This window comes from Macrotis lagotis, chromosome 1, assembly GCF_037893015.1.
Source record: "Macrotis lagotis isolate mMagLag1 chromosome 1, bilby.v1.9.chrom.fasta, whole genome shotgun sequence".
Lineage (NCBI taxonomy): Eukaryota > Metazoa > Chordata > Mammalia > Peramelemorphia > Peramelidae > Macrotis > Macrotis lagotis.
In genome coordinates this window covers 754808329-754834910 of record NC_133658.1, presented here as the reverse complement: position 1 = coordinate 754834910, position 26582 = coordinate 754808329, and the positions used below count along the sequence as shown (strand labels likewise).

The window sequence follows — 26582 nt, the reverse complement described above, 5'->3', positions numbered from 1 at the left end:
AATTTACAAATTAAGCTTACAACCTAAGCATTATACTCAATTCTTAACTCTCATCACCCATATCCAAAATATTAACAAATCCTGTGTCTTCTTTCCTAACTGTATTTGCCCCCTTTTCTTCTACAATGCTGTCACTGATCTGGTGCAGGCCTTTGTCACCTCCTTCCTAGATTATTGAAATGCAATCTCCCTAGCATCAAGTTTTTCCCCACTTGAGTCCATCTTCATTTAGATGTCAAATTAATTTTTCTAAAGCATCATCTGACCATATCACACTCTCACTACTATCCAAGAGATTCCAGTGACTCCCTATTATCTCAAGGAGCAAATGTCAAATCTTTTGTTTTGCATTAAACTCCCTCATAAACTGGTTTACTTCTACATTTCTAGTATTTTTATACTTTGCCCCTCTCCACATACTCTGTGATCCAATGATCCTTGAGTTTTTGTTATTTCTTGCATAAGTCATGTCCTTTCCTGATTCTATGTTTTCACTGACTGTCCTTCATTCCTGGAATTCACTTTCTTCTCATTTTCATTTCTTGGCTTCTTTCTAGTTTCACCTAAAATCCCATCTTCTATAAGAAACCTTTCCAGACTACTATTTCCCCTCTGCCCCTTAATATCAGTGCCTTCCCTCTGTTGGTTATCTTCAATTTATACTGTCTGCATCTTCTCTGTACAAAATTGTTTTCATGTGGCCTCCTCCATTAAACTATAAGTGCTTTGAGAGCAGGTTACTTTTTCCTTTCTTTGTATCTCTACTACTTAGCATAGTACCTAGTATACAGTAAATATCTGACAAAATCTTATTGACTGATTGAAAAATAAAGGAGACAATAGAGAAATAAAAAAGAAGGCATGGCTTGCCAGCACTTATAGACAAATCAGGATAAGAAGGGCTATCCTTATTTTCCCTGAGAAAGTCAGCTCTCTTGCCTCCTATAAAAAACTTTCCTTTATGCCCCAAGATCTTAGTAAAACTCCTCCCAGAAATGCATTCTATCTTTTAAAATATATTTTTGAATAGATATGTATTTGTGATTTAATTGGTTCAGGAAATACCCAGGTAAGAAAAAAACCCACTAATGCAATCTGGTACCTTCTCTGACGTTTATAGTCTTCAGCAGTTGTATAGAGAATTGAAAAATTGAATTGATTAAGAGAATAATTACACAAGGTCATACAGTCAATACATATATCAAAGGCGTAACTTGAATTCAGGTTTTTCCTGGCTTTAAGACTGGCTCTCTCTTCACTATGCCATCATCACATATTCTGTGGTATCCTTACTGATGACCAATTTACTCCTGTGGAATGTAAGTTCCTTGAAGGCAACAACTGCCATTTTTTGTTTTTGCTTTTGTTTTAGCTCCATTGTCTAATATTGTACCTGATACGTAACAGGGGTTTAATATATTCTTTTTAATTGATTGATCCAATTCTACAACCTAAAAAAACAAAATAGTAATATTAAATTCCAAACTTTTAAAGAATAGCTGATTTTTTAAAAGCACTTTCACAAATATTTCCATCTGTGATCCTTAGAACAATGTCTGAGGTAGCCTAGGCTGGGCAGACTATATTAGCTCAATATCAAGTTAATGTTGGAACCAGATTAGGAGCCCTCAGTTTCCAATGTTCTTCCTTCCCACTTCCTCCCTTGGCACCATTGCTAAGGGTGATAGGTACTCTGAAACCTGTGGCCTGGTGGAAATCTGACACAAGTTAGCCAGAAATAGGCAAATGGTAGCAGATCCTTGTGGAAAAATACCCCTGGCCAGGGAAGGATTCTTCTAGGGAAATCCTTCTATATTAGCCAGCACTCTGAAGTCCTTACTTCGGTAGTACTATTAAGCTCTGCTCATTATGACTCATTTTTATTGCATGGTCTCATTATATGATGAAGCCTGTGCACAGAGGCCAGAGAGCTGTGGTCTCTGCCATCGTTACTGTAACAGAAATACTGCCTTCAATCAGGGATACTGCTCCATGGATATTAATTTCCTTGCTCAGGGAATGATGACCCAGTAAATATTCACTGAACTTTCTCAGTTTCCAATATGTAGCTGAACTTTCTTTGAAAATAGCCCCTTTGAGGCAGGGATTACAACAGCAGCACCACTTCCCTCCCGCCAAATTACTGTGTGGATAGTTTGAGTTTACTTATCTGTGCATATGTTGTTTCCTTTGAACAGATTATAATTTCCTTGAGGGAAAGGAATGTTTTGTTTTTATCTTCTTATAGCTAATGTGTATTGTAGGTAACTTATGAAAGGATTGTTGACTTTAATTGTCTACTCAAAAGTATACTTTCTAAATTGTGCTCTAAACACAACGTTTCTCAAAAATGCATTGATAGTGAAATGGATTCTGAAAAGATGGCAGAGTTGGTCAGAAATTTCTAGATTTTCCTAGATTTCTTCTACAAACAGAAAATTGCCAAGAAAGGAACATAGAGCAGCAATTAAAGGGGTAAAAGAGTTGTCCTACTAAGATAACTTGAGACCTCAAAAAAGACAGTGATAAGTACCAATAGCTAACATTATAACCTTTATCAGTTTGCTTGCTGTCTTGGGGGAAGGGAAAGGAAAAAGGGAGAGAAAATTTTATAAAAATTAATGTTGCAAATTATATCCACATGTAATTGGAAAAATATTATAATAAAAATAAATAAAACCAAAAATCCCCAATATCTAATATTTATTAATAACCTGATATGTTCAAAGTACTGTCCTTTCCTCCCTGGAGCACAAGGTCTAGGTCAGAAGTGACATCAACAAAAATAACCATAATATAAAATAAATGGATCAAAGAGTTATTTTAAAAAATGCTATATGAGGTCAGAGTAGAAAGGGTATTAACCAAGGTCATTCCCAAGGTGTCCAAAAACAATGACATGAGGGTTGAGTTTTTAAAGGCAGGGTAGAAATTCTACAATAATGAGAGGGAAGAATTATCTTCTAGGTACAATGAACAGCCTGAGGAAGAACAGATTGTTTGATAAGCACTCATGGATATGAGGAATACAGAGACCAGAAAGGAAGGAATCTAATGACTGTCTCTTAAACCTTAATATCACTTGGAACTAATGATTGATGCTATAAATGATACTATTGCCTTCCTGGTCAGATGTCCCTATGGTACAACAGGCTACATCTGGCATACTGGCCCAGGTTATAGAAAAAACTTTAGACTGAAATTACAAAGTTTGGGTTCGAGTCTCACTTATGCAGCTAACTGTGATCTTGGGCAAAACTGCTTTAGGTCTCAATTGTAATTGCTTTACATATTTTCAACAATCCCTTTTCACATTCCATTAAACTATGAATAAATACTTGAATGATTTCAACTCATTGAGGGATGATAGTAAACTATATAATAAATTCAATAGAATGTTAGCTCTTTGCAGGCATGGACTGTTTTGCCTTTCTTTGTAAACTAAGACCTTGACCTAGCACATGAAATGTACTTAGGGCTTAATAAATGCTTGCTGGTTGATAACATTTCTCCCAAGTTGTTCATGATGGATTTGAAGGTGGTCATACTACTACTCTTGGTATTAGTCTCTATAATCTAGGGAATGCCTAAAAAAAATGTCTCTCTTTATATCCCTTGGTGTTCTCTAACAATCAAACAATCAACAAACATGAAGTAAGCTATATGGATTTGATTAACCCCATTTCACAGATGGAGAAACTGAGACTCAGAGAGATTAGATGATCTTCCCAGGGTCACAATGTTTATAAGTGTTAGAAATAGAAACTGAAACCAGGTCTTTCTGACTACAAGTCCATACTTCCAGTGGGCTGCCTCTGGCTAAACTTCTTTCAGCATTTTTATAATGAGGTGATATTGGCTGGGGATATTAGCAGTCCATAGATCAGTAGCCATGAAGATATGGATTGGAGGGGGCTGGGAGGTGAAGAGTCTTTAATTCTGGCACTGACCTCATCTCTCTCTCTCCTCCCTAGATTGCTGAATTCATTGGTTCCTGCATTTGGTTTCCCACTGGTGATTTAAGCCGAAGAAATAGGCCCAGAGGCCTAGTGATAGGAACATCTTTTTTCTATGAATTGAAAAATAAAGTGACAGTAAGCAGCCAGCAGATCCCAGTTCACAATGAAGTGAATATCAATGTCGGTGAACGTATTGACCTTGAAGTTTTAAAAGGCAGAACAAGAATTCTCGGGGCGCATTATTATATATATTCTGAATGTCTTCACTGTATAAAGCAGAAAATCAATCCATTATGGACATAAGCTTCTCTGGTGTATAGAGTTTTCTTTAAAACAAACATTCTAAAATGCAGGTGAAACATTGGGCTAGAAGAAAATCTATGGCTCTTCTCAGCTGTGTGAAGGAGCATGATATTTTCCATAGCTCATCATGGACTACTGGATTGCATGGCTGGGGGGTTCTACTACACTGAGTTACAGGGAAGAATGAAGAGTCACATAAATTAAAAAATAGATCTCACTTTTCAATTTCCTTCTTAGTTTTAAGGAATACAATGATGTACACCATAGGACTTCCAAGTCCCTATAATGTATTTGGGAGCTTTTTTCCAGAATGGTCCAGTGGAAAAAACACTGGATCTCAAGTCAGAGGATCTAGGTTCAAATCCTACTTTTGATACTTAATACCTGTGTGACTTTGGACAAATCATTGAACTTTCCTGGGTCTCAATTTCTTCATTTGTAAACTGAGGGGTTTGTCTTTGAGGTCTCTTTCAGTTCTAGATCAATGATCTTTCAGAAAGAGTCATTTTTTGCATATCCTTGGTTTTCCATTCATAGGTGTTAACAAGTAAATCTTGTTCTTATGTTTATTACATCTGTAAAAGACTCCATGGGGAAAAGAAATATGTTATTAGAGGCAGTTTGTATGGGTCAGCTAGATTCCAAAAGCAAAATTAAGTTCTTCCTGGGAACTCAATATAGTTTCTTCATGAATAGAACTTTGGAGATCATTGTGTCTGGTCCCCATCTTTTATAGATGAGGAAACTGCAGGTGAGAAGGGAGGTGAACTCAAGGTCACATTAAAGGAGAAGGAAAGAAAGTTATGTGTGTATAAGATCATAGATCATGTTAAATATTATGGAGTCTTAGAGATTATTTATTCCAAAGAATTAAGGATACAGTAAAAAAAAAAAAGATCTCATACATCATCTAGACTAGTCCTTTATCTAACAGATGAGGAAATTGAGTTGCAGAGAAGAGATGTGAGTAAGCTAAAATCATCCTTGAGGAAGAGAGAAAGTAAGAATTATGACTATAGGATCAGAGATTTGGAACTGGAAAGAACTATATATAGGGATCACTTATTTGAACGCCATCATTTTTTTCAGAAGTTGTAACTAAAACTTTAAGTAATGTGGTAATTCCAAACAAATAAAAGAAACCAATATTCCAGTTCAGGTCATTTGACTTCATTCCAGAATTCTTTCCATTATATCCTATAGCTTCCTATTTATTTCAAAACAAACTAGGGAAAAGATAAATAAAGGATGATACAACATTCTCCAGGTATATAAAACAATAATCTCTGGAACACTGAAGTATAGCCATGAAAGAAAACAGTTTTTAGATTACTTCTAATATTCCTTTCCTTTTGAAGTTCTTCCTGAAAAAGAGATTCCAGATATATATTAGGTATATCCTGACAAGGAGATCAATGAGAGAAAGGTCCCATATATCCCCAAAATATTTATAAGAACACTTTTTATAATAGTAAAGAACTGGAAACAAAGTAGATGCCCATTAATAGGATAACAGTCAAACAAATTATGGTGAATGAATACTTTGTCTTCTGTATATTGAATTCTTTAACAGCACATATAACTGGGCTATATGTGATTAATATCAAGAAATATGAAAAGACTTATATGAATTGATGCAAAACAAGGAAGGTAGAATCAGAAAGACAATATACATAAAGTCTATGACAATGTAAGTAGACAGAATAAGAACAAAACAATCAAATCTAAAAGTTGTAGCATTATAATGAACAAATGTAGCCCCAAAGAAGAGGGCCTTTCTATCTGCTTCATTGTAGAAGTTGGGGATTATGAGTGTGGATCATTACATATATTGATAATACATATATGAATATATGTACATATATACTCCCACAAAAAATTACCACATTGTTTTTCTCTTTTAATTCTTTGTTACAAATGATTTCTCTCTTGGAGAAAAGGGGATGAACATCTTGGGAAATATGGGAGGTGGAAAACCAAGAAATAGTAAAAAATGTTTTAAGATATTAAAATGGATACCCGGGGTGAATAGGGAGAACTTTGGACAAAAATGTTGGTGGTAGGTTTTAGACCACAGATTAAATCAAATTTGGAAGATTAATTTTCCTGACACCAGGCCCTGTGCCATCTATTGTTATTGTCTTCTTGTGTTCAAATTTGGTCTCAGACACTTACAAGCTGTGTGTGACTATGGGCATGTCTCTTTAACCCTATTTACCTCAATTTCTTCATTTATAAAATTATCAGGGTTAGTATCAGTATTCTTTGTCAAGGAAACTCCAAATGCTGTCATGCATAGTCAGACACAACTGAAAAATAACTGAATGGTTCACTTTTATCATTGATTTCATCTATGGATTAATAAATAATTGCAATAAATTGCAAACTAAGTTCTATAGATCATCTGAGGGAGTAAATGGTCATTGTTACCTAAGGAGTAATTAGAACTCTTTAATGAAGCATGTGACACTGGGATTGGAACTAAAAGTATATATACAAATGCAAAACTGGATTTAGGGAGAGTTGCCACAAGGCATAGAAAGTATCAAAAAAAAACTCTTTTGCTGGAGTTTTCATCCAGGCCATACTCACTCAACATGTTGTCTCCCAAGGTTTTGACCTGTCCCCTCCTATCTTTTCTTTAGATTACTTTACTTGGTGATTTCATCAGATCCCATGAATGATTCCCAGATTAATTTGTGTAAGGGACAGATATTTATTAGCTATGGGATCTTGAGCAAGTCACTTAACCCTGTTTATCTCAGGTTTTCATCTGTAAAATGATCTAGAGAAGAAAATAGCAAATGGCTCCATGCATCTTTGCTAAGAAAATCCGGAATGTGGTCACAAAGACTTAGACATAACTGAAAAACAACTTAAGAACTATAACATATGTGTAAGAGTAGGTTTTATGTATATTCAAACTCTGATACCTTAACTAGGTGAAAACATATTTTATCCAATCAAAATAAGTTAGACTAAGCATAAAATGCCTTTGAAAGTCATAGAAAAGCCTTCCTGACACCAGGTCCAACACTCAATTCACTGTGCCATCTAGCTGCCCAAAAGTGGACTAAGTTGACTCAATTTAAAATTGTGATAGTACTTATCTATGAATCGAATTTTATTTATAATATACATTGATAATGATGAGATCACTTAGGATACCACATAGAATGAGGATAGCAATAAGCACCTCATAATAAATCTGAAGTAAAGGGTATTATTAGAGCCAGTTTACAAATAAAAACAAAATGAGTGGTGAAGTGAATTTCCTAATGTTACTATCTAGTTAGTAATAGATATGGTCTTCAAGCACAGTTCTTTTGCCTTTAAACCAGGGGCTCTTTTAATAATATCACAGCTTGTTGTTCAGGCACTTTCAGTTGTGTCTGACTTTTTGTGACCCTATTCAGGATTTTCTTGGCAGAGAAATTGGAATGGTTTGGTATTTTTTTTTCAGTTCATTTTGCAGATGAGGAAACTGAGACAGTTAGGGTTAAGTAACTTACCCAGGGTTACTCAGATAGCAAGTATCTGAGACTGGATTGGAACTCAGATCTTCCTGTCTTTAAGCCCAGCACTCTATCCTCTGGGACAGATAGCTATTACCTATTCCAAATGATGTCTTGAGATCCCTTTTATGAATAGGTTCAGGTTCTATTTATTTATATAAACCTTTAAATTATATTGTTATATGAATTTCTCTGCTTTTTATTTGCTATTTAAGGAAATCTGACACAGAGCAAGGGAAAACAGATTTGATGCCCACTTAGGGGCCATCATCCTAGTGATACAATCAAGGTCTTCCAGTGGGAACATGAATTTAAAAGGAGGGAATCTGATGTCTTTAACATAGAAATCTCTCTGCTCTTCATTCTTCCCCCTTAGCCCTCTGATTTCATCTGAAGAAGCTTGGGAGGTTTCAAAGAACTTTCATGTTTGTGTGTTTATCATAGGTGTATATCTTAAACCAATATTATGATTTTTAAGCAGGGCCAAGGTAGCTGCTGAAATCTTCTAAAATTATTTCTGGCACAAGGCAAGATATACCTGGTAGAGCCAGAACCTGGGAAAACAGAGAGTTGCGCAGTATTCAGGTTTATATGCATTCCAAGAATTTTTTTTCTCCCCTTTCCCTTTCATTTCTAATAACTCTTATTAATCATTTCAGAAATGTGTAGGTCTCCTGACATTTTTACTATTATAGACTTGACAAAAAGGAGGTTTTTTTGATGTCCTGGAATGCCTTTTTATATAGAACTGAACCCTTCCTAATGCACATTGCTAACACTTGGGGTAACCTCTCTATAAGCAGAACAGAGTTTAATTTTTAAATTTTTTTTAACTCCATTGGAGAGAGAATTGGTGATGAATTCTTAAGAATTTGGAACTCAGTTTTTAAAACTCTGGGTTAAGATGAAGGTAAGATACATAGTAAGCACAACTGCTAGCCATCTAAAAGACTCTTCTAAATGACTATTTAGCTTTTTATATTAGTAGAGCCATGCGCTGCCATTTTTATTAGCTCCTCCTTCCAACAACCTTAGTGTGAATGAAGGAATGGGGGAAGGGGAGAAGGGGAAATGAAACCATAGGCTAGGATAGTACAAACATTTATGCGATCACAGTCAATTTGAAGAGTATGAGACACTGACAGGATTGCTGGTTTACCTCATCATTTAACTATGAAACCAAATGATCTCTACATATGACTGGCCATTGCTCTCAGATCACCAGCCATTGTAAATACCTTTGACTTCCCCATTAATGATCCCAAAGTATCTAAATCCTATGTCCTAGTCCAGAAATGAAGGGAAAACAGTGGCACATTTACTCAGATGCCTCAGTACAGCATATAATCTGGATCTTACAAGGTGGCACATTTTTCTCTATGCTTTTCTTTTTCTTCTGACTGACATTTAACTCTTGCTGTGTTCCAAGAACTACAACAAGGTGCTAGGACATAAAAGACAGAAGCCAAAGAGGTCCTCTGAGAAATTAAATTTGCTGGGCCTTGGATATACCTCTATAAAATGAGCAAGAGAATTTTTGCCTAGTTTTTCCTATGCTTGTGTCAGTATTAGGATGTTTGAGGAATACAGACAGAAGATTTGGTTGGAGAACCAAGGTTGGCTACCCTGGTTTGGAGAAGCCTTAAGGAACATCCTATGAACTCTACAATCAAAACACAAGTGATAACAGATTGTAAAGAAATATCAAATGAGACTTTGCATTGAGATTACAAAAATTTAGCAATGGATGGGATCATAGAGTTATGTCTTTCAAATCCCTCATTTTCCTGATAACTATGGCATGAAAAAGAAGTGATTTATTCAATGGCACACAACCAATAAGTAGCAAAATCACAATGGCCAACTCAGTCTAGTCACTTAGGCTCTGTTGATGAACATATAGGATGGAAGGGTAAATTTCCTACCTCTAGCTCTCTCCTCCCCACCTTTTACAACCAGATCTAATTTGTGGCCCCCTACCTAGTTCTAATCCCAGGGTGTCTAAACTCATTCCTCCTCTAGTTCTTTAAGAGATAGAAAAGGGGGGCACAGTGAAGAACACTGGCCCTGGAGTCAGGAGGACCTGAGTTCAAATCCAGCCTAAGACACTTAATAATTGCCTAGCTGTGTGACCTTGGGCAAGTCACTTAACCCCATTGCATTAAATAAAAAATAAAAAAAATTTTTAAAAAAGATGGAAAAGTCTGGTTGCTTTTATCCTTGAGGTAAAAGATGATTTTGCTTTAATATTGGAAGTTCTCTGCATTCTCCCTTCTATCCTAAGGTGGAAGCAGGAAGCTATCCTTGGCTACCAACTATGAGGATCAGAATCTTTCAAGGGTGCCTGCAAATAAACACGCACAGACAATGACAATCTTTATTTTTTTCCTCCCTCAGTCTAGAGGTGAATGCAGTTTAGCACCTCAACAGTCAGTCTGGGACTTGGGGGAGCAAGAAGGCAGGAATAATGAAGACTAATTTTAGTGCCTGTTTGTTTTGCTTTTTCAGCATGTGAGGGAACAGCAGTAGGGATATTGACTGCCAGATTATTAAAGGGGTAGGCACCTGGGAAAAGGGCAGGTAGTCCTGATACAAAAGTCAGTTCACTGGAGAGGGAGGGAAACCTAGCAGCCCACCTCCGTCATTCCCCTCCCCACCCCTAGTTCTTGGCACTAGCACATGAATCAGTGGGAACTTGGGGAAAAATCAGTGCCTAAAAAGACTGCTATAGCTAAGAAACAGGAGGCAGTGAAATGAGGTTTTCCACACTCTCTATCTCATCTTTCTTAAACCTCTTTAACTTCCATCATTTTACCCACCCACAGACTTGTCCCCAGGGGATCCCTTTAATACTCTGCCCTTGAGCTCCATCAAATGATCTTGACTCTCTACAGTGGGAGTTCTTAACCTGGGGACCTCTTGGAGGACTGAAGATAGATTTTAGGAGATCTATGTATTCCCCCCCCCCCAATAATTTGATAACAGTATTTTAATAGTATTGGTTTGCTTAGCAATGTTATGTATTTTACTGATTAAAAAAATGTTCTGAACATAGATCCTCAGGCTTCACCAAAATGCAAAAGGGGTATAGGACCTAAGGGAAACTAAGAACCCCTAATGGAGCAAGTGATCATTTAGCTGTAAGCTTATAATGTTAATGAGTTTCCTTTCCTCTTTGAAAACATTCTTCTACCTCAAAATGCACCTATGGGCTTTGCAAGAAGCAATTCCCTGCTCAGCGATATGGGGTTCCCTGACTTCAACACTGCCAGGGTGGAGGAGAAAGGGAGCCGGCTGACATACACCATCACCTTGGTTCTATGAGGTTGGGAGGCTCCAGTTTTCTGCTTCTCTTCCTCATCTTCCACTATCCTCCTTTGCAAGCGCTGCTGCTGCCACCATCAGGCCAACCATTAAATTGAAGACTTTGTCCAATTTTAATATTCCAAAATACTTAGCTTGCTCCCTTTGTGGCATGAATGACTAAACAGGCCCCCTCCCCTCTGCCACGCCCCACTTTGCATCCCTCTAGATTGTTGTTTCATCAGCTTAGATGCAGAGAGATCCCTTGCAAGGAGAGATTTCAGAGCCTACCTACGGATGGAATGGAACTGACTGAGAAAAGGAAAGCCAGAATCTGGAGTCATTAAACAGGATTGGACAAAACCTTAACACCTGGAGGTGGGGTGTGGGGAGAGCAAACCTGGGGAATTCATAACTGACTTAGTATGTATTTCTATGTCTTGTCCCTGAATTGTTATTGTTTCCATGAAATGGGTAGGGAAGGTTGATGGTTGGTTCCATTTGCTGTTGCATCTTCCTAGGTTCCCAGGGATGAAGTTTCGAGGTTTAGTTCTATAAGTCCCATATAATAAGTCAACCTGGCTGGATTGTACTCTGAAACTGTCATAGCTCCCAGCATTGCCAAAGGTGACAGGTGGACTGTCACACAGAGCCAGAGACAGTCACCAGTGACACACATGCAGTTGACAGGTAGAGATGGAAATTGTGGTGTAGCAGAGAAGAAAAGAGAGATTTTTGCTGAGATTGACAGAGGACTGTGGTAGTGGTACTGGGGTCAGGAGGCCCATGAGCTGGACCAAAAGCCTTACTCTCAGCTGCATGTTTATGCCTTGGACAACTGAAACTCTCTTCTAATTTCTTTAAGTCTTTGTATTTAAAAAAAAAGATATTTAAGGACTATTCTCCTTGTTCTTCCTTCCATCCTTTTATTGGAAAAGGAAGTGTCCCATTCCTGTAGTCTAACTTTCTGGACAAGACAACACTGGCAAGCCCATGAACCAATCCTTCCAGAATGGCCAGAGCCCAAACCTCACTATCCGATTATCCCTGCTGTGCCAAAGATCGAGTTGGGTGATGGAGAGAATAAAAATTGGCTTACAATCATAGAGCAAGACAGGAAGAGAGCATAGACAATTCCCAGGATAGAGAGACCAACTTTGCTTTTCAGCACCTTGAATACCCTATTCCTTCAACCTTCAAGAAAATCACTTAAATGCCTTTGTAGCTGTAAGCTCATCACACTTTGTGTTACTGGTCTAGAAAACTGTGGATTTTATCTGGTTTTAAGGACAGATATTTTAAATCATCAGCATCAGCATCAAGTATTTGCCTATTGCAAGGCTATAGTAAACAAAGAATATCATAACTTATATAAATCCCAAAGTCCCCATGGTTCCTACCTTCTCTAATTCTTCTCTTTACGTACTTAGAATTGGAGGCAGGCAAGTTGATAGCAGTATATATGCACAGGACATATAAATAGGAATAGGACAACAATGAAGCTGGATTCAGTCATAAACAGCTCTAGGAAATCTCACTCCCCCATTTTCTTTTAAAAGCAACAACTTTTTTTCATCAATCTAGCTTGCCTTGGCTACAAATATAGAGAAAACAAGGTGGTAACTGAAGGCAATGTAAAAATTTAGTTAAGATAATGCTCCACATATTCATAAGGGGGGTAGTTAAAGCTTGAACCTTACCCATTCTCTCCACCAGCTTCTCAGCTGGTCATTGGGCCATATAACCTTCTTTTCCTTAAAAATCTGGATCATAAGGTTATTAGTTCAGCTTACTTTGGGACCTAAATAGCAATGTGTAAAGGTCATTGGATCTCAGTGATCTAACATTCCTTGCCATGCTTCCTGGATTTTTCTGTTGACTCCTTATTTTAGGCAGCTCTATTCTCTGACCATCTACCTCAAATGGCACAAGAAATTTGCTTCCCAGGTAGCCCAAGAATTCATCCTGTCATCCTTGACTTCTGATCTTTATCCTCCCAAATATAAGCCTTCCTTTTACTCTCTCCATGACCTCCCCATCCTGGCTCAGCTATGATCTCGATAAGGGATTATTTTAAACGACTTTCACTTTAAGTACTCATTCAGGATTTTTCACACTCAAGTAAACAAATAAGGAACTCTAGGTTATCTATATAATGGGCCTTCTTCAAGGAGGTATAGAGAGATTCTTGCAGAGACAAGTCCTTTTCAGAGAAGTGACACCAAAAGGAGATCCAAGTAAAGATGCTGCTGATCCAAATATCCTTTATTATCACTGACCTGGAGCCTTGGGAGAGCAAATCATAATATACCATTGGTTGATGTCTACCAACCAATTTCCACCCACCCTATATCATGCCACAGAAAAGCCAGTGCTATGCCATCATGACCATAGTCAAATAAGACCTCAATTTTACCTAGAAGTTTCTATGTGAGAGATCATTTCAGGCGATAGGTAAGTCTTATTAAACTGTTAGACAATTTCACATTATGTAGGGAACAAAGACCTTCCAAAGCAGGATCTTGAATTCAACAATTGACAGAATTTCCTAAGAAATACTGACAGTGCTACAATTTCAGTACGTGGTCTTAACTTTTTCCCAGGTGGGGCAAATTGTGTTGCGAGCAACTGAGGTACAGTATAAAGAAGCTAGTTGGTGAATTTGTGTAGACAACTCCTTGGATAATTCAGATAAACATATATTTTCAAACAAGTAGCAAATCAGGAATCTAAATTATCTGAAAATGTCTCTCAAATAAATTCATCTGACTTTGCTTGTGTTATATAGACACAGCTTCTGAGAACAGAAGATATATCTTCTCCTCTATTCAGAAAGTGAGAGACAATGGTCATTGAATAGTTTTGATTCAGATTCTGAGTACTATCCTATTATTTATAGCAAGGTGGGCTCTGTGTGTGTGTGTGTGTGTGTGTGTGTGTGTAAGAGGGTTTGAAGTTGCTAACTCACAGAAAAGAAGGAACCTGAAAAATGCCCTGAGTAGGTCAAGTCCTTGAAACGATTGTCCTCAGACTACATATCTTAGGTCATTCTCTTTTGACCACTCATTCATACTCTCAGACCAAACTGCAGAATATCTGTATAGAAGGAAGAGATACCTCCACTGATGAATAGTTCATATTTTCCATATAACCAAGCATGCCCACTGAGAGCTGCCATTTCTTTAAACATCAGAGTTGTGTTGGCTGTCTACTTACTAAAACAGTGCATGCTTGGAAAGACTTGTTTCCAAGCAGCTTATGCTAAATTTTAGCTAGATATAAAGAAAACACTTATCCAGTATTGACATTTACTGACTTCTAGATGCATACAGCCAGAATACTCATTTATGCTGTGGTGAAGGGGGTAATAAAGAAAAAGAGAATGAAAAAATGAAACTGTGTACTCCTTGTCTCTTCTTGTGAATTAGAAAGAGTGAGATAATGCAAGAAAGTATTTTTACAACAATGGAGCTGCCCAGGAAAGGTGACTACTCTTGTAATCCTTGCTCTGTGGTGACACCTTAAATTCTAAGTGGATGGTGACAACTGATGCTCTGCTCTCCTTGGCTATAAGACACTTAAAGGAAGCAGGAAAAAGGCATTTTTTGAATGAAAGACACACAAATATTTAAATCATCTAGTAGAGAGGCAATGATCTCATGGTAATATCTATTTTCATACATAGTATACACAGCTCTCACCTGCCAAATACTGCTTTGGCATTTGGCTGGGGTTGAAGAGAAGTATTCTGTAGAAAAGCAATAGAACTTCATGCTTTGGTTTTTTTCTGACTTCTGTTCTGATTACAAGAGGACACTGACAAACACTCTGGTGTCTTCTTTGACAGCCTAGGAATGGCAACTACTTTTCACCTAAAGTGAACACCCCCCCCCAAGAAAAGTTCCTAGGAAAGGACTGCTCCATGAACCCAACAGCTTATGAATATGAGCTATTCTATTTGTTCATACCACCCTTTATGAAATGTTTCCATTAAACTCAGGGGGCCACTCTATTGATGAGAATTTGAATTAAGCTAACTGGGCTTCTTCCAAAGCTGTTATAAAATTCTATTTCCCCTTCTAAGCTAGGGATGCATATAGCATACCTTCATTTTCTGGCTGACCTTAGGGTTATCAATGCTGTTTCTGTTCTTTTATCTAAACTTTCTGTGTCTTCATTTCTAAGTTATTACAACTCATTGTATGCTTGCTAACAATTGGAAAATGACCTCAAAAACACCATATCTTGTCCTTTATATTCCCATCTTACTCTAGCCCACTCATGGTTCTCTTTCCTTACATCAGTCTTGGGACAATTGCTTTTTTTCTGCTTCGTTTTTCCAAAACAGTTTATCTTTTCATGTCCTGGAAGAAAACTGCTCTATAAATCCAAAGTATCATTATTATTGTTGTTATTATTTTGCTATTGAAATCCTTTGAATTATCTCCAGATTATTCATGTGCTTTTTTAGGCCTGCAATACAATAGTGCCTAAGTCACCCCTACCAGGCTGAACAAAAAAGAATAAATTGTATCTTCAGGCCTAATCTCCTGTTTCACCCTATCTCCTGCTGGCCCTCTCGCCCCCAGAACACAGGCACACGTCATACAGAACAGTTGTTTGGTACAGTGCCTAGCTAGCTACAGCATATCAATGAATAAGATCCTCCCTTTCTTACCAGGAGGGGGCTAGCTGGGCATCCTCCAAGCAAATGTGGAGGAGTTAGGCCCACCCTTCATCCCCCTCTCCCTCCAGGGATTCTCCTCTTCAGCCAGTACTAGGCCTTTGTAATGGGAGAGAATCACTGCAGGCAACTGGCACTCCATACCCACACACACGGAGAAGGGAGCTGGCAAGGACACTCTCCTACTCACCCCACCTAGTCATGACCACAGGCCCTCTTATCAGGCATCTTTCTTTTGAAGTCCATGTGCCCTTGGCAACTATGCAGTGACCTTAAAGAAGATGACTCTCCCTTTCCTAGAAAAGCCTTCACACTGCAGGGAAGAGCAAATCATAATTGAGGATATAAATGCAAGAAATTATACTTGTTTCATCTTTTCTAAAATGACATTTCTGAATAATAGCCAGTATTTTCAAAGTTTTTGCCCCCTCCCAAATTCTTTCTCTAATGCTCTTCTATCAAAGGCTCCACAACTTACTTTATCTTTCTTCATTTTCCTTGTCGCCTCTGGCATTCACACTATACTTCTGGAGGCACCCAAAGGGAGCTCTTTCTATGCAACCTAATTCTCCAGGCCCTCATAGTTATACAAGAACAGACTCTTAAAGGTGGAAGATATTGGAAAGAACCTTGATTATGTAGTCAGAGGGACCGCAGTATATTCACTTACTAGTTAGATGACCTTGGGCAAGTTACTTCACCCCTCTGGACCTCAATTTTCTCTATCCCAAATAAAGTGGGGTTGGACTCGATAGGTTTTTTCCAACTCTGAGTCCAGTGATCCTCTCTGGTTCTCAATTTCCTAATCTGTAAAATGACAGAATGGAACTAATATGACCTCAAAAATTCTTTCTGGCTCTAAATCCATGATCCTATAATCTTATGGTCAGAGGACATCTGCTTCAACTTCTTTTTCTGGTTCTTTCTGGGTATACCTCTCTCTACTCCATTCTCCAGCCAGTACTCCTATCATAGTCACTCTTCCCCTTCACTCCACTGTTATTTTTTATTCCTAGCACTATTTAGGACCATTTTGCTTATTCCCACTAAAGCTGACTTCACACCTAAATTTCCCTAAAAATCTCTTTTAGAAATCACTATCAGGCCTGTAAGGATAGCTAGCACCTGAGATGTTCTTTAATTTCATAGATTCTTTCTAAAATAAGTAGAGATGGTACCTCAGAAAAACTATTTAGATTACTGATTCAAATTAAGGAAGTACAATTCTACTAAGGGAAGTACAATTCTTTTACTTTTCAAATGCAAACATGATACAAGCTCAGTAAACCCATCTGATGGTAAGGGTCTAACAAAGTCTATGTAAAAATTGAATATATTACGACACCTTCTATTCAATTCATTTAAATAAATATTTATAAAAAAAATCCCACTATGTACCAGATACTGTGTTAGAACCTGGGAAGAAAAATAAGACAAAAATAGTTACTGCCCTTAAGAAATTTACCTTGGTGGGAGAGAGAATTTGGAAAGACGAAAAGTGGAATTGCTAATGAGAATGTTAGAACCCAAGTGATAGAGGTGGTGTCTGGGGGTGGGAGAGAGAGGGTAAAAGAGAATCTTTCTGGAAGAGCATGCTTCACAGATCCACCAAGTGCTCAGTTCTTTGTAGCAATGTCACTCCCTGAGCATTCCCAGAACTTGAGTTAGGATGGAAGCTTCAGTTCTGCTATCATGTTCTCTCTACCCCACCCTACCAACTGTTCAGGAATGGGTGTGTGGTAGGATAGGTGATATAGAGGACCATAGAGGAGAGAGTTGTAGAAGTGAAATGATAAAGGGGGTAAACAACAAGTTCTAAGTTGAAGGATGACAAGAGAATAAATTCTTTTATTCACCCAGGGGCAGAACATGCCTCTTCTCTGCAGGAGGCAAATTGTGCTGTGACATTATCGGGCTCTCTACAAAGCACTGTGGCCCTGACAGCTGAGGGAAGAGGCAGCCCCAGCAAGAAAGAAACCCACAAACACAGACACACATTGGCAGCTCTCCATATCCTTGTTGGGAGCTAGTCCCAGGGCTGTTGGCAGAAACCAAAAGGGAAGGAATGCCATTTATTCTTTCTACCATTACATTAAGAAAAATAAACTATGGGTCCCAAGCTATCTTAAAACTTTCAAGGTATGTTGCCACAATAGATCATCATTTTAATTTCTCATATGTAAAGAGTTATAGGAGAACCGACTAGACAATGAACAATTTAAGAGAGGAGGTGTGATTGAAATCTGTCTTTGAAGAGCCAATCTGTTAACAATGTTACCTGAGAAGCTTTAGAAAGCTGTTGGAAAGAACTGTGCATTGAAGCCATATTCTATCACATGAAGACTAGGAATGAAATCAAAGAGTGGGAAATGGAAGGACTTTGTGCCCTCTGGATTCTGTGGTCACATACAGGTGTCCAATGTGAGCTACTGCAGGGTAGCAAGCAAATCTATCTACCTGACTCCAAGACACAGCCTGGAAAGAATCCCACAAATAAGTGTTTTGGGGATATTGTACCAACCATTCCTTAATCTCAGTACACTTCTCTGATTACCAGTCAAGAAAGCCACAGAAGGAAAAACCCCTAGTTGTTTGAGTGGGTGATTGAGCATAGGAAGGAAAACTGTTCATTGTCCCATGGAAGCTGTTTGAAGCCCCACAGTCTAATCCTCTTGAGCCCTTTTGGAATCTAGGGATAACTACCTCATAAAAGGAGGCTATGTATAATGATGCTATAAAGTTATAGAACCCAGAAAATGAAATGGAAAAAAAAAAGATAAAATCTAGTGGTGGTTCGAGGGGTACAAAGCAGAGTTGAGAGCTTCATGTTACCAAAAAAGTATCCTTGGTATGAAAAATACTAATTATGCCCCTTTAGATACTCAGGAAATACACAAGATATATTCCACAAACTCCTTATTCCAGAAGTATATGGATGCCATCTGTCCCAAGAGGCTTCTGAGAGAACCAATTGGAGACTCACTTGAAGTTGTTGCCTCATTACCATTCTAGTTCTTAGGACTTCAATGCTCAGTTAAGAGGGGGAACTGAGGGAACTCTGATTGCCTGATTCCTCTTTTTGTCTGATAGTTTTCAATTCAGCACTTGGTTCTAGGTTCTCTTGATTAAGGACCTGCTGGGCAGGATGGGCAGTCTTCACAAATCCCAGAGCACTTAGAAATAAACAGGGAGCTATGAATTACATAATGCTATGATTCCTTCCTGCTGCACTCAAGACTGAGGAGAGATGAAACAGCAGCTGAATGCATTTAACCTTCTGAGGTAAACATTCTAAAGATCCATACCAGGCAGCAGCTGAGGAGTTCCGTGTCAAGAAATGAATACGCAAAGTAGCAGCAGTCACACACACTCTCTAGTGATTGGAGCAGGCATGGAGGCACATGCAGGACAGGCTCTGGATGCCACTCTCCAGCCTAAGTCCAAGCTCCTAAAGACTATAGAAGACTAATCAGAATAGAACAGAATAACTGGAAGAGAGTCCTGGCTTGTTCTCAAAGCTTTTGCTAGGCAATTTTCAGAGTAAACCCGTAAAGGGGCCAGATTGTGTATGTGTGTGTGTGTGTGTGTGTGTGTGTATGTGTGTGTGTGTGTGTATCCATGATTACACCCTCACTCACTCATTCACTCAAGAAAGAAATAATCTTCTAAAATGGTAATATCACTGAAGCTGCTTCTGTGTCATTGTTCAGAGATAGTTCTTACTCATTCAGACTGAAAACTCCAGGCAAGACCATTTATCTTCCTGTTGCTGTAGGAGCCTTTGTGATGAGTAGAGGACCATTTGAATCTGTGTATATACATACACTTGTATTGTGTAAGCACACAGCTAGATGTGCACACCACATAGAGTTCCCCCATTAGAACTTATTAGACAGAAGTGGAGTGTGAGTTAAAACACAGATAACAGAAAATATCGCACTGCCTATGAATAATAACCAAAGGGAACAGGAGGTAAGCTCGGTTTTGCTTACATTGGGTTTCTCCTTGCCAAGGGAAGGAAAGGAGGCAAGCTGAAATGCTTGCCGAGCCGAAGTCATGCATGGCAGGCTCTGCTTTCTCAAAAACTTTTACCCTTCATTTAATCAACAGATGGACTTGCTCTGTTGTATATTTTCCCCCTAACGTGAGTCCTGTCCCTCTAAGATCCGAGCTGGCACAGACGCCGGCCTTGCGGTGCCACAGATGGCTCTGACGGCTTTGGCATTCCAGAGCTCTTGGAAGGGGCCTTCATCCGCTCCCCTCAAACTATTCTACAGGTGACTTCGGATGCCCCCTGAGAAGGCTGTCACCGCGGAAGCCTCTGGGAGAGTTCGAAGCCTCCGCAGCCCCCAAAGTTCTCTCCAGACACCGGGCGTGAGCTTCCCAGCCGGGCAGGAGAGAGAGAGAGAGAGAGAGAGAGAGAGAGAGAGAGAGAGAGAGAGAGAGAGAGAGAGAGAGAGAGAGAGAGAGAGAGAGAGAGAGAATACTCGCTCCTGGGGGCTCGATTGCAATTTAGACAGGAAGAACCTGGCCTTCGGGCTCGGAGCCCAGCACCACCCTGGGACCACCATTAAATCCAGGGCAAACTCTTTTTTTCTACACATCTTTTTTTGTAACCACTGCAAATGACTCCACCGCACGCTGGCTCGTGCAGGAATCGCAGCGCCTTCGGGCTCCTGTACAACCACCCCGCGCGCTCTCCCTCACACACATAAATACATATACCCCCCCCACACACACACACACATACACACATACACACTCTGGTCAAAGAGCTCCAGGGCCAGCTGAAATATCCATCCACACAAAGCCCCCTGGCTGCGATCGTAGGGGAAGGAGGTGAAGAGAAGTTCAGAGGGGGTACGGAGAGATACACAGCTCCATTCACATCACGGGGGATCAAAAAACTAGAGATTTCATTTGCAAGGGAGAGGAGTAGGTTTTTGTGGATTTCGGTCATTTCTTTCTTTCCCCTGGGGCATTGACAAAAGCGAGAAGAACGTCCCCCTTCCTCCTCTCCCTCCTTCTCTCTCCCTCACTTTCAAAGGGGAAGAAACAGTAGCATGTTGTTGCATTTTAAAGGGAAAAGAAGCAGTGCCCTGTTTGAATCTCTGCCTGCCTGGCAGTGAGCGGCGCATCCATCAGTTTGAGTAACCAGTGCCTTCCCCCATCCCTGCCCACCGCCTGCCTCAGTGACAACCCCGCCGGCGACTTTCTTTGCAACTCAAGTAATGCATCCGTCCTACCTTGGCTGAAAAGGAAGAAGCAGATGAAGAGCAGATCAAGCTGGAAAGGTTTCATTCCTTAGAGCGAACCGAGATGAAAGCAGGAAGAGGAACTTAGGTTTGCAGTTAGTTTCTCTTCTTCCCGGGCTCTCTCGCCTCCTCTGTCTCTGCAGTTGGTCCTCTCCTGAGCTCCGCGAGCATCTATCCGCCTGTCCGTCTGTCTTAGGCTCTGGCTCTTATTCCTGCAGCCAGCTGAAGTCGAGTCGCCTTTTTCAGCCGCCTCTGGAAACCTGGATCCTCAGTAACGTACACACTCCTTGCAGATCCATTCTCAGCCTCTCAGCATCCCAGTCATACAGCTTCCTCCAGTAGGGCTCCTCCCACAGCAGTGAGTGAGGGAGAGAGAGGGTGTGAGTGACTGAGTGACAGCAGCTCCTTTCACTGAGGCTGGAGGGGTAGGAGAAGGAGGTGGGAGAGAAACAGGTCATAATTAAAGAGAAAATACTGCTTTTGGTGATGGGGGGAAGGGGCTAAACATCATGAGAGTGAGGGAAACAATTTTTTTCCCCTTGCTTTTTTTCCCCCAAGGAGGAAAAGAATTGCCTTTTGCTCCTGCAATGGGCACAGAAACATCTCAGACTGGGAATGTACCTCTGACTTTCTGTAAATACAACATAATTTTGTTTAACAGGAATGAATTAGATGGTGCTTATGTACACATATGCATTTGCTGCCTCTGCAAAGAAATGAGAAAGCAGAAGAATACTGTGGAATTGTGGCACTGGATGCATGTGTGTGTGTGTGTGTTTGGAAGGCAGAGAGAGAAAGTATACAGAGGTGAGGATGGATGGGGGGAGGCTGAATCTTTAGCTAGGACTTTGGAACTATGTGCAGCATTAGAGTCAGAGTAGAGATAAGAAGCATTCAAGATTCCCCTTTCTTGGGAAGAATAAAAGGATCACAGATGTAGAGCTGGAAAGAGCCTCAGAGGTCATGTATTCCAACCCCCTCAATTTTACAGATGTAGAAACTGAGAAGTGAGTTGTCAAGGTCATACAGCTCTTGACTGGCAGAGTCAGGATTTGAAACCAGGTTCTCTAATTTAAAATCTAATGCAATTGCCAATTGTACCACCTTACCTTTGTAAAGAAGAAAAGGGTTTGCATGAGCAAGATGTTGGGACTTTATTTGGTTTTCAACTACAAAAGAAAATACAAGAGAGGGAAAGAGGAAAAAAAACACCCAGATTTGTTTCTTCACCTCATTCTCCTCCCTCTTTTTGTTTGTGCATTTCCTAGCAAAGACCTGGGGGGGAGCAGCCTGTCTTGATTTGGAGTTTCTCTCAAAAAGAGAGCTGGGTTCCATCACTCCTTAGAGCTTACTCTTTGCAAAGGTGCTTTGAGTTTCTGGAACAAGGGCAGATCAAGGTCATAGCAAAGTTGTACTTTTTTAAGAACCCTCTAACCTTTTGTTATTTAACAAATATCTCATCTTCCTCCATGGTACCAGATTAGGAAAATGTCTAGGTTTAGTTGGTTCAGAAGTATTTGTGAGTGGGTTTTTTTTTTTGTGTTGGTTAGCATCCCAGGTGAGGCTGGGGAGTTGAAAAAGAAATAGAACACACAGAGTCATAGTTTGAAAGCACTTATCTTTAGGTAGGTTGGCAAAATTATATACATGAAATAATTCTTAAGAATCTCAATTGCAAAGCAACATATGCTAAAAAAGAAGGGTAGGGCTGAAAAGTTCTAGGAAAGCAATGCATCTAGATTTGTCCTATCCCATTCCAAATTTAGACTATCAATCTCATCAGATCCTGGGTAGGACTCTCCCAAATAGTCCTATATTAACATTAAACACTCAGTACCAGGATTATTCAGAAGATAGTAGGAACTGTATTAACTGGAGGCACAAACTCTGTTGCTGGGAACTCTTGAGGCAGGGCCACAAAGGCACATTCCAAATTACATGAGCTCAGTAAGATATCTCTTATTCTTATAGTAAAAGACAACTGGCTGCTGTTCATCCAAGGTTGGCAAATTAGTAAGACTACAATGCCAGGTCAATTCTTCTTTTCTCAACCAAATGCTTTGTTTGCTTAACTCAATTCCAAAGACGATGTTAGTATGTCAAAGGGAGAATTAAAACAAACATTAGCTTTGGGGAACAAAAAAGTAAATGAGAATTGCCAGGTGGTGATCTGAGGTTAAGACAAAAGTGTCTTCCACCACTTAAATAAACTGCGCCAAGAAGGGACCCATCAACACAACCTTAAGGTACTGGTTTGAGGAGGTAGATAAATATTAGTCAAATGATGGACATCAGTTGGAAACTTTATAATTTAATTTGGGATCTTACATATGACAGAGATGGTTCTTAAGAAGAATTACAAAATGTCAACATATGCAAATTAAACACGAAGGCTGAATACCTATATGGGTACATTTATTGGTACTTTCATATACATATGAAAATATTTATGTACATATATAATAATAATATTCTTTTATATTTACTCACATTTCCTCATTTGACCCTCCTAAAGATCCTAGACACAAGTATCATCATCATTATCATTACCATCACACCCATTTCATAGAGGAGGAAACTGAAGCTCAGAGAGTATAAATAACTCACTCACAGATTTTCATTTGCTGTATCAAAACCTAAATTGTAACCTAAGTCTTCAATCTAGTGTTCTGTCTTGTTCACTAACTTTCCAGCTACCTGTGGCAAACGCTGTCAATCCAGCCAATAATATATTATGGTGGGTGCAAGAGGGTTTGGGCTTGGACAATAATTTCAAGAAAGAGAGGGACCTAATACCTAAACTTTGGATAATTAGTTTTTAATCCCAGTACGTGTGACCTTAAAAAGGCAACATGACACAATGGAGGAAGCTGAAATTGAACTTGAAGTCATAGAACCTGAGTTTGAAAGACTATTTTGTCACTTAGAAATGTCTATGTGACCTTGGGCAATGCTCTGTGCCTTGGTTTCCTCATCTGCAAAGTACAGGAGTTAGACTACATATAATCTCTAAAGTGTCTTATAACTCCATACCTATGACTATAAAAGACATGACATTTGATTCATGATTTATCATTTAGAGATTTTATTTATAATTTTGTCATCTTTTATAGAAATCCCTCATTGGCATATAGCCCAGAATTGCTATGGAGGGAGAAAGATGGGCGGAGGAGGGGGTTTGGGGGAGGATAGACTCCTGGGTGAGCGACGCTCAGAGAGAGGAGATATAACACGAATAATAAAAAATACAAATAGCAGTCCAAAGAGACTCCCTGGCTGACTCCTGCCCTGCCCCAGGAGTTTTTCTCCCAGTCCCCTGGTTGGGAAGCTAGAAAGAGGGCAAGAGCGCCGACCTACTCCTCTCCCTCCCTGGCTTCCGGATGGGCTCGGATGTACCCCCGCCAGCTCCGTCCCCCCCAGTCTCCTCTCAGCCCTCGATGCCTCCGGACTCCGGCAGAAACGCAATAAACCAAGTGTTAAGTGATAAGCTGCCTGCCTCTAAAAGGGCCAGGAGGCATTTCAACCCCGAGTGCCGGAAAAACCACTGCAATTTTCGACAGGCTGCACCTGGGAAAGAAGGCGAGAGAGTGGTACCTGAAGGACCGGGAGGCAGCCCGGCTCCGGCGCCAGCCCCGGGCCCAAAGCAGGCGGGATCCTCAGGAGACTCACCTTCTGCGTGCTCCGGGTTAAAGCTCCTGGACGCTTCCAGGTGGCCTGAGCTCATCTCCCTCCTTCGGACTGCATGGGCGAAGGAAGGAGAGGAGAGCGGAGCCGAGCAGAGCTGAGAAGTAGAGTGGAGCTGCTCCACCTGATGGAGGAGTGAGCGGGGACAGGCTCCAGCTCAGAGCTAACTGGTCCCAGCTCCCTGGGCTGAGGGCCACGCTGCTGTGCGACCCTAAAGTCTTGGAATAAGCAGCACCGAGGGAGGCTCCTCAGAGGCTATCGGGTTGGCGATTCATGCAGAGGAGCATTTATGGGAAGCTGGAAGGGATTGGAGAGAGCATTTAGTCTAAACCCCTGTTGGGAGTTAGAGGCATAAACTGAAACGAGGAAATAGAGGCAAAAAGAATTTGCTCAGTGGCAGAGAAGGAATTCTACCAGAGGTTTGTCTGACTTCAAATTTAGTGCTCTTTTCACTAAGCAGCACTTCCTCTTTTCTTCCATGATTCAAAAACCCTGTTGTTGGTTGTAAGCAAAACACCAGTTGGAATCAAGAGAGGTAGATTGCAGGAATGGAGTAGGGGGATTAGGGTGAACTGGCCTCATGACCACTGGGAAATCACTTAATGTCTCTGAGCCTATTTTCTTATTGATACAATGATAAAAGAGCATGTCTCAGGACCATAGATCTAGACCTGGAAGGGACTTCAGAGGTCATCTACTCTAATCTCTTCATTTTACCATTAAGAAACCTGAAATCTTACAGATAAGGAAACTGAGGTCCAAGTATTGAAATGACTTGCCCAAGGGCAAAGGTTTACCTTTCTTTATATCCCTAGCACTTACCACAGTTCATAAAGTAACTAATATAGGAAATGTTTGTTGGTTTGATAAAGGTAATAAAAACAATCACAGAATTCTGAGAATAGCTCTTATGATAAAATACCAGCTGTGTATGCTAACATACCGGGATGCTAGCTTTTGAAAGAGATGAAGAGATTAAGACAAAGACCCTGTCTTCAAGTTGCTTGCAATCTAGTTAGGTGGTGATTTCAGTCCACTATTGAAGATGTCTTCTCAGTCATCAATAAGCATTTTCTAAGAATTCACTATGTGCTAGGAATCAGACATATACTAACCATGTGACCTTGGATAAGTCACTTAATTCCCTTTGCCTCAATTTCTTCATCTGTAAAATGTGCAGCAGAAAGAAATGGTAAACCAGTCCAGCATCTCTGCCAAGAAAACCCCAAATGGAGTCATGAGTCAGACTTGACTGAAATGACCTAACTACAACTTGTACCAAGCAATGTGCTAAACTTTGAGAATACAAATATAACCATGAAGGACAGTCCTAACACTGAAGGAACTTACACTCTTCTGGGAGAAGAAAATACATTAAAGAAAGTGTGGAGCAAGGGCATAGTAAGTAGAAAGTTCAGGGAGTCAGAGAAAGGCTGGCAGCTTTTGTGCCCTCTGCAGAATTTCTTCAGGGAGTAAGGCTCACTCCAAAAGTACCCAGCTTGCTGACTGGGAAACCAGTTGTGTTGGACACTTCCTATCCTGACTCCCCTTCCTTCTCCTTGTCCCCCAGCAGAATCGACTAGGGATAGTCAAAGAAGAAAGAGATGGAACCAGTTGGATTTCTATTCTTCCTGTGAACTCCCACTTTCCTCATTGAAATGTTCTGGTGATCTTTCCCACTGAAAGTAATCTTGAAGGTCATCTAGTCTACTCCCCACCTTTTATGGATGAAGAAAGTAGGGCCAGGAGAAGTGAAAAGAATTATTTGACATGAAGCTTGGAATGGTTGAGCTCAGTTTAGGTCACATAGCTTGTTAATGACTGAACCCAGACTGGGACTAGATCTTCTGACTCCTCTGCCAATGTCTCTTCTCCCTGC

At 39.9% G+C, this 26582-nt stretch overlaps 1 protein-coding gene across 3 annotated transcripts in view; it reads right to left on the bottom strand.

Moving 5' to 3' along the window:
- KIRREL3 (kirre like nephrin family adhesion molecule 3) overlaps positions 1 to 25102 on the bottom strand; it is a 726770-nt gene extending 701668 nt beyond the window's left edge. Inside the window, exons 1-2 of one of the 3 annotated variants that reach the window (XM_074216358.1) lie at positions 24689 to 25102; positions 21011 to 21436 (exon numbers count right to left, since the gene is read on the bottom strand). In XM_074216358.1, the coding sequence (XP_074072459.1) occupies positions 21011 to 21065 (55 nt within the window). In that variant the 5' untranslated portion in view covers positions 21066 to 21436; positions 24689 to 25102. Of the gene's footprint in view, positions 1 to 21010; positions 21437 to 24613 lie in introns of all 3 variants that reach the window. The other 2 variants (XM_074216356.1, XM_074216357.1) reach the window with 2 other exon arrangements.
- Positions 25103 to 26582: the final 1480 nt, after the last annotated feature.